The 9,333-nt window shown below is 47.5% G+C and overlaps 1 protein-coding gene across 3 annotated transcripts in view; it reads right to left on the reverse strand.

The window, feature by feature from the left end:
* Positions 1-8,867, reverse strand: part of CDC123 (cell division cycle 123) — a 48,992-nt gene extending 40,125 nt beyond the window's left edge. For 2 of the 3 annotated variants that reach the window (XM_068135006.2, XM_068135013.2), the window contains exon 1: positions 8,546-8,832. In XM_068135006.2, the coding sequence (XP_067991107.1) occupies positions 8,546-8,619 (74 nt within the window). In that variant the 5' untranslated portion in view covers positions 8,620-8,832. Of the gene's footprint in view, positions 1-8,545 lie in introns of all 3 variants that reach the window. The other variant, XM_068135000.2, reaches the window with a different exon arrangement.
* Positions 8,868-9,333: the final 466 nt, after the last annotated feature.

The following is a 9,333-nucleotide window of genomic DNA, read 5'->3' on the forward strand; positions in this document are numbered from 1 at the left end:
CTCACCAACGGCTCCCAACAGACTAGCTTTCATTGACATCCAACCACTTTCAAGCTCAACCACATCATCCTCTACCCTACTCAGCCTCTCTTTTAATGCCTCCCTTACTGTCACCTCTTTCAACCTCCACACCTTCATTCTCGGTTGGTACTTCACCCGCCGAGCTCTCCTCGCACCTTTCAGGAACCAGTCCTGGTTCAAAAAGTTCAAAGAACCAGTTCAAAAAGAGAACCAGTCCTGCAGCGTAGTCTGATATTTCAGATCAATTGTTCAAATTTGCATAAAAGCATCAAAATCGGCACACATGTATAATAATGTATTCCGAACAATTCTAGATATGGAGCCACCCGAGATTGTGCCTTGGACAGCTACGGCGGCCATTTTCCAAAATGGCCGCCATTCTACTTCAGCGAAATGGGCTATATACTCTTATTTTCTGATTGTATTGGTAGTAGATACAAGGAACGTGTAAAATTCAGTAAACTGACCATGAAAAAGGCGTATTCAAATATTATGAGCCAGTATTTTCGATAAAAAAGCCATTATTTGATTTGTAAATGGCTGCTTTCCTGAAACTTTTCGCTGAAAAGTACCCATTATTGGAGAACATGAGTCAAATGATATTCATCACATTCAATGGGTTTGGAGTCAACAAAAATTGCATTATAGATTACATACTTTACTCTATTTTTAAAAGGGAACTGATAATCGTGATAATGACAAACTCAGAAAATGTAGTCAAATTATTGCACACTTACTTGACTTTGAAGCGGCTACGGTCTGTGTCTACTGGCATTCTCCTTCACAAGCACACACACAGTCCAGTGCATTGCAGATTAGCCTTCTTGCATTTGCAGCGGTTTCTACAGCCTTTTTTGCAGCCGCACGACACCAGCTCGAAGCAGCTTTTTGAAGCCTCAGGGAGTGTGGTCCAGAGCGGTTCGTAGGACCCATCCTCTGTTTCCCGCCAGCCCCAGCTTGTTAGTGATGGAAGCACGGGTTGAGGGACCAAGAACTGCTCCCAGACATAGCCACCCTGGAAGACTGATCTCTTCACATGCTGTTCCAAAGCATCGTAGGTAGGTGGGATGCGCTGGACGGAGTACCTCTTGGCGAAGTTTCTTTCTGGCCTCGTTGACGTCCGTATATGGATTGGTGCGGTCAGAGGAGCACCACAAACCTTTCAATGCAGTGCATTGTGTCATCCTGGATGTTGACTGGCGTGGTGGTCAGGGTGAGCAGGGAATCTGTCAGTTCTGGAAACGAGTTCCATGTGGCCCAGGCAGATTTCTTCCCATGCCCCACGAATGCTGATACCGTGTCACATCCGGTCATGGCGTGGAAGACAGGGAGGGCACGTGCCTTCTGTGGGCCGAGGGAGGCAGCTATTTCATGGGCAGGGATGTAGCGGTAGTTCTTGCCCGTCCCAAAGGCAATCCAGAGTTCATCCACGCATGTTAGTGCGTGGGCTACCATCACCGCCAAGACGACGACGTCGGTGTCTACGGTTCGAACTTGAATCCGATGGTGGTCATGTTCTGCAGCATGGGCCACATGCAGCATGATGTGAGTGTCCGCCTCTTCTTGACTGCATGGAGCCAGTGAGCTTTCATCTTCCTGCCTTGGAAGGCAGATCACTGCTTCACCATCAGTAACTACCAGCTCCTTTGCCTCGTCATGGAAGGACTGCACCAGCACATCGGACAGGAAGGTGAAGAGCTCCACCTTGTTTGCGTCGACACGTAGGAAACTCTGCCAGTTTCCTGGTATGGCTGCGGTGCTCACCACGCGCCGTCGCACCCCTTTTCCTCATTTCTCCCTTGTCGCCGACTTCAAGGAGCCATCTTTGTAGCTATCCCAAATGAGGTCGAGACGTGAAGCACCACGCAGCTGCCCTTCAACGTATGGGATGAAGACTTGTTGGGCATATTCTTCAAATGTCTTGGCAGTGCCAGGCTTCAACATCTGCACGATGACGGCGCCGTCAAGGACAACAGAAGTGACAGCAGGTGCATCAGACTGAGCTTCAGCAACGCCTTCAAGGCACACCAGCAAGTCGCTTTTGCTACCCAGGTGTAGCTTGCCTGCATCAGATAACGCGGGAGGACATGCTTGATTTTCATGATGGAAGAACTCGTCCAGGTTCCCATCGCGGTTCTGGCTGCCTATGTAGAGCCTTGCAAATAAGGCCATATCATTCTTATAGATGCTTCCTTTCCTTTGGGCACTTTTGGTCTTCTGTCTGTTCCGAAGAGGGGGAGCTTGTTCCTCTTTATAGGTTCGTCAATAGTCTTGGTTCTGTCTATGAGGCAATCATTTGAGTATGCCTGAAACTGTTCTTGTCCAATCTGCTTGGCAGTGCGAACTGTTTCAATCACTGCAGGATCGGCAATCTCCTTGGTGTCTAGGACCAGCAAATCTGGACTATCCTCCTCGAAGGGATTCCCCAGCTCTTCAATGACAGCCACAAGTGATTGTACATCTTTGGCAAATGCTTTCTGTGCACTTGGTGTTTCTTCATGGTGACGTGTCTCCTCCTTGGCATTTGGATGCATGTTCGCCTCCTCAAACTCCATGATCACTCTGGCCACCTCGGGTCCGGCGACCATCCAGCACCTCAGAGCACTGGGATTGTCCGGCAGGCCAACAGCACCTCCGTCAGACTTGACACGGGCATTGTTCTGTTCATGCGCTTGGTCAAGAGGAATTGCTGAGAATGCCCTCTTGGTCTTTTGCACTGTGAAGTGGCCTGCCTTGAACTCATTGCAGATCTCTGGGTGCTGTTGTGGAAGTTCTGCCATGTCACGCAGATGGACCGGTATCCACCGGGCATAGTTTATATGGTCCAGCGCGAAGAACCATGGGAATATCTCAGTTAGAGCATCCAGGTACATGCTGAAATCTGCCTCTCTCAGAGATCGCACGTAGATTAGGATGGAGAGCTCCAGATCCAGGACTGTTGCCCAGTACAAAAACTGGGGAGAGCTGTTCTCTTTCTCATGGCACCAGTCTTCGAAGTCCTCGGGAGGCTGGTCATCTTCTGCACTGGCGCTGTGCTGATCGTATGCACGTCGTTGGAGTATGTACAAGGCAGCCGCTGTGACCTGGTGTGCCATTCTTGTGCGTGTGACGTGCGAGGCCCAAAGAAAGGAGTCAGCAGTTCCTGCAGTAGCAATCTGTGCCTGTGCGAGTGCATGTGTCCACCCGCTTCCCTGCAACCAGTCACCTAGTGTCTTCAGTGCTGCCATCTCGACATGCAGGCCTCCGAACATCACCACCAGTTTGTCTTCCCCATGTGTTTTCGGCCACTTCCACTGTATCTGCTTCGCAAGAGCAAACAGTGGCTGGTCGAAAGCCAGAACAGGCGTTTGGCCCGGGTTGAGATGCTCAATGGCATTTCTGACCACATCCATGGAGTGTCTGATCATTGCGACCGTGTGTGCACTCTCATGGAACAGAGGAAGCAGTGAAGTTGGCGTGATGATAGCTTGGCCTGGCTCCTGGTGGCTGGCATGGTATGCAGCCCATGATGTCTTCTGATAGACTCCGTCTGCAGTCACATCTTGAACTTCGAGCGCACTTCTCAGGTTCTCCAACCACCCATACTCTTTCTCCTTATGCTCTGCAAAGCTGTCCCGTTTCAGAGAAGTCACGGAGGTGACCGGTACTGTTGAGCCCTTGACAGTGGAAGCAACGGGTGTTACCTCAGTGTAGTACTTAGGTAGATGGTCAACAGTCCTTGATACAGCAGGCCCGCCAGTGATGACAATCCCACGCTCCACTCCTCCATCTGCACACATTGGGTGTTGCAAGATAGAGATCCCTGTTCCATGGAACGAATCCTTTGCTGTTGTGGAACTAGGATTGTGGTCGATGTTGTCCACAGCTGTGGTCGTGAACACACTACCACGCAGGGTTGGCGGGCAGACCACTTGTTCTGTTTGGAACATCTGACACGCCCGGTTTCCCATTTTTTTTTTTTTTTTTTTGTTATACAAGATCGAGGCTCGTGAAAGAGCGAACATTTATCACACAGAAAGACAAACCGACAAACCGACACATAACCGACAAACCGACACATAAAACAAATAACATCGGGAGCGGTAGACAAGATGGGGAGAGAGGGGGAAGGACACAAACACAACATTTGAGAGCAGGAACCGAGAGACATGGAGACATCGAGAGATCTGTGGGAGGGAGAGGGCTTTGGGGGGGAGGCATGGGAAAGGGGGTGGGAGAGGCATAAAACATATGGACACTGCCAGGACTACTTGGAAAGAAGTTAGAATTACAAACAAGGTGGATCTGGGGTGAATTAGTGGGGATAGAAAAGATCAAGGTTTTGGATGGGGGAAGATAAGAGATGGTGGTGAACAGCTGTTTTAAAGACCTGGAGGGAGGAGTGGGATTGAAGGGAGTGTGGGAGTTTGTTCCAGAGGCGGGAGAAAAGAGGAATGAAGGAGTGAAGGTGAGCAGAGAGCCGAGATTTCGGCAGTTTAACCATCAGAGGCTTGCTGGCAGATCTTGTGCGACCTGTAGGAATATTTGGGGGACAGGGCACAGAGAGAGCTGGGGGAGCAACGCCGGAGAGGAGTCGGTAGAAGACAGAAAGACCACCTACCTGCCTGCGGTGAGTGAGTGAAAGGCCCTCAGGGATAGCTTCATCGCAGGAGATTCCAATGATTCTGAAAGCTTTGGTTTCAACAGCGTGAAGCCGAGCTAGGTGTGAGGCAGGAGCACCAGCCCATAGGGGAGAACAGTATTCCATTGAGCTGCGGATGAAAGCCTTGTATGTGGTGAGGAGTTCAGGTGTGCCTAGGAAGGACTTCGCACGACGGAGGATGCCCAGTCGTCGACTGGCTTTGCAGGCCAGCTTGGAAACGTGGTTTTCCCAAGAAAGATCATGGCAGATAGTGAGACCCAAAAGCTTGAACGACAGAACTTCTTGGAGAGGATTGTTGAGAAAGTAGATGGGAGGGTTGTCCAGTCGATCTTTTCGGAGAGACATAGTAAGAGTGTGAGATTTGTCAGGATTGAAAGACATGTTCCACTTGTTTGACCAGTCTGTGATTTTGTCCAGGTCTTCAGAGAGTGAGGAGGCTGCAGACTGCCGATCTGAGGGAAGAGGAATGGAGCGGCAGAAACGCGCAGGACACGGTCGTATGAGATGCTGAGACCCAGGCTGAAGAGCTTGTCCACTAGTCCCCTCTTGCGAGTCTCAGCGTGCAGCATCAGGCCAATGTACATTGGCGGAGGAGTTTCTTGAGATGTGGCATGTCTGACAGCTGGATGTTCTTGTGTCTTTGTACCAACAGGAGAGGTGTTTCTTTTCTGCTTCTGCCGATGCTTGACACTGTTGAATTTCAGGAGCTGTGCAATGGACAAAGCTGCCTGTGTTGAAGGAGGATCAATTTGATTCTTGATGTTGGGTCCATGCAGCACCATATTTACCAGTGCAAGTAGCACAGGTGGCACAGCCTCCTGCTGGCAGCCTTCCTTGAATGATCCAGTGAATGAGTTGGCTTCCTCAAACATGTATCGACGAACTATCTGTGCAGCTCGAGCGAGGTGAACTACTTCACTGTCACAGTCCTGCTCGCAGGCTTTGCCAAGTGCCTCGCCAATGTCCTCAACAAAAGCCAACAGGACATCTCGTCCTTTGCTCTGTGCCCGTAGGCCTGGGAGCTGGGCTAGTAGGCGTTCTTTCAGCCTTGTCGTATTCACTCTCGTGTCCAAGGGAACTCCAAGATGCTCCATTCTGGTCGCGTACAGGTTTGCTAGGTCGGCAAGTCTGAATACAGGAGATGTGTCCTCTTCCAGGTGAGTATCTTCAATGTAAAGGGCAAGTTCTGCCAGCACAATTCCGGAGACCACACTTTCATGTCCAGTTTTGTCTTCAGCATTGACAGAGGCCTTTGCGCGATTGTAGAGAGACATTAAACACTTGGAATGATACTTGGCATCAAGAGCCTGCATATCACCCATGCTGAACCGTGCCAGCAGTTCGTGGTCTCCAATTTGTGTTGCACACTGCCGCACACGCTGATCAATCTTGAAGGTGGTGGCTTCATGTAAGTCCACACCAGACAGTCTGCAGAAGAAGCATGAGGGTTGACTAGAGGTACTTGATTCTGCACTGCGTGACCTGGTGCGCTTTCCTGGCACGGCATTGCCTTCACCAGATGAGCTGCCTCCTGCTGGCCTCTTCTACCTTTGCAACTTTGTAGTATTAAAACGAAGCATGCATCGTTTATGATAGACAGCTTTGTGGGCAACCAATCCGGCCTCGATGCCCTCTCCTTCATCAAGTCTAGCAAACTGCAGCGTTCTGGGTAGTAAGCCCAGCTCTCCAAACTGCATCAGATTCCTGGCCAGTGTCTTGTACCCACTCCCTGTGTTTGGGCGTTTTGAATTTGCTGGGCAAACAAGGGACTCTGCTGCATCCTCCTGGCATATGGCACACAGTTCCCAGTTTGTGTTGGACGGGCCAACAGACGCACGGTCCATGCAAGAATGCGCTAGCTGGATCTTCTTTGACATGGTCATGATTAGCACTCAATATTCTGCAAAGACACAAAACACCTTGTTACCACACTAATACTACTACTACTACACCACTATTACCAATTACAACACCACTTCCACCACTACCACCACCACAACAAAATACTTCTGAACCTGTCACCGATGCTGTGTGCGAAAATGGATTTTCCCATAAAAATGACCATTTTTTCCCCCAATACAATGGTTGGAACTATATTAAATCAACACAAATGACATGTGTATTGTTTTTATTTGTAATTGCACATCACATGGAGTATTTATCACCTCTAAGAAACCTGCAAAGCGAATAACAATGACAGATATCCCATGTTGTTAAAGTAGAATGGCGGCCATTTTGAAAAATGTCCGCCAAAGCTGACCAAGGCACAATCTCGAGTGGCTCCATATCCAGAATTGTTCAGAATACATTAGTCAACATGTGTACCAGTTTTGGTGCTTTTATGAAAAGTTGAACAATTGGTTCGCTATGCTGCAGTACTAATATTGCAATGTCCATACTAGAAGATTTTACCAAAGAGCACAATCAGGAATCAACTCCTGGAAAACCAGCAGACTTGGAGACAAACTGTACTCGATACCATTCCGATCCTTGTCACAAACCATAGCTTGCTGCTCTGGACTCGACCACTTTGATAGCTTGCGAGTCACGGATCACAAAAGCCCAAAGGCATTCATGAATCCTTCTAAAACGCACCATCTGGAGTATCTGGCCACCAAATACCAGACTGGGGATCATGCACTGCATATTTACATTCACAAGGGGAGGTGGAGTTCGGAGCATTGGGAGGAAGGATAAGGAGGAATAACAATATAGCATGCATAAAAGTTGGGGTGGGTTCGCCAATCCGCCATTTTTTTGCACACGAGGAAATATATTTATTACGCACGAAAATGACAAAAGTTTGACCTGGGTATGTACTTGATAAATAAATATCGCCTGAAATATGAACTTAATGCTGCATAAGAATAACATTTGATGAGAATTCCCTCCAATGGTACTTTTTTTTGTAGTTATGATGTTTAAAATAAAAACTGTCTCAATTTAGTATATATTGTATTCATATCACGGAGGCATTCATTACCACACGTCATACATGAGTATTTCTCCAAAAACTACATTGCTCATGTTGCAAATAATTTGTGTGTAATGACACTGTACAGTGTACCTTGTACTGACACTGTACATCGTACTAACACTGTACATCATACTCGTACTGACACTGTACATACTACCGACACTGTACATACTACCGACACTGTGCATCACACCGACACTGTGCATCACACCGACACTGTGCATCACACCGACACTGTGCATCACACCGACACTGTGCATCACACCGACACTGTGCATCACACCGACACTGTGCATCACACCGACACTGTGCATCACACCGACACTGTGCATCACACCGACACTGTGCATCACACCGACACTGTGCATCAAACCGACACTGTGCATCACACCGACACTGTGCATCACACCGACACGGTGCATCATACGACACTACATCATGCTGACGTACACCGTACGACACTGTACACCGTACGACACTGTATACCGTACGACACTGTACACCGCACGACACTGTATACCGTACGACACTGTATACCGTACGACACTGTATACCGTACGACACTGTACACCGTACGACACTGTATACCGTACGACACTGTACACTGTACGACATCCCAACATCGTGCCGACAAATCGTGATGACTGTCCATCGTGATGACACTGTACCTCGTGATGACACTGTACCTCGTGATGACACTGTACCTCGTGATGACACTGTACCTCGTGATGACATTGTACCTCGTGATGACACTGTACCTCCTGATGACACTGTACATCATACTGACACTGTACATCATACTGACACTGTACATTTCAATCCAATCCAATCCCTCTGGCATCAACACCGTCACCTCAAAGGAAAACACTTCATTACTAAGTTAGTAAGAAGTAAAGCTCTCTCACCTCTTGATCGTGTGTTTTTTAAACACTGGGTACCACTCAGAAAACTGACATTTGACGATCTGTTCCTTCTTCATTACTTTTTAAATCATCCACTCCATTCAACAATTCCGAATGACGACCTAAAAGGCTAAATACTAATACAGTAACAGCACTAGCCCTCGTCATGGACAACGTCGACATTTTTCATTGCACTAATGCTATATCATTACAACATCCTTTTACAACAACGAATCTGACGCTTATTATAAAAACCAACAACGCAATTTGTATATGTGAAAAAACAAAAAAGGGAATAACAAATTCGATACCCTTCCTGGTGTTCGTTTTTGTCCACTGAATTAAGCTTAATTGTAGAATTGTATAATATAATGAACATATATTCAAGTTCGAGAAAGGTATGATAAAAAATTTTTTTTTTAAACATTTACACCAAATGAACAATTATTGGTACGGCTTTTACACCGCATAAAAATATTACGAAAATTGCAGTGTAGAAATTTCACTTTTTTTCAGTTCCCAATCGCTTTGTATTGAACTGATATTGTAGCTCGACATTACTTGGACTGGTTCACTTGCTTTCTTCAAATGTGCATATTGTCTCGAACACATCACTCACTGCCTTCCTTCATAACTTCGATATCGCTGACATCTTGGAAAATAAAATGAGGGCTCATGTCGTATACAAATTCGAAGCAAACGATGCGCCATCTTACTCCCTCACGAAAGCAATCTCACACATGGAAACACAAGGAATGTTGGCGAAGGAAGAGGCCATTCGGATCATTATG

This window comes from Myxine glutinosa, chromosome 1, assembly GCF_964187855.1.
Source record: "Myxine glutinosa chromosome 1, kmMyxGlut1.1, whole genome shotgun sequence".
NCBI classification, from domain to species: domain Eukaryota; kingdom Metazoa; phylum Chordata; class Myxini; order Myxiniformes; family Myxinidae; genus Myxine; species Myxine glutinosa.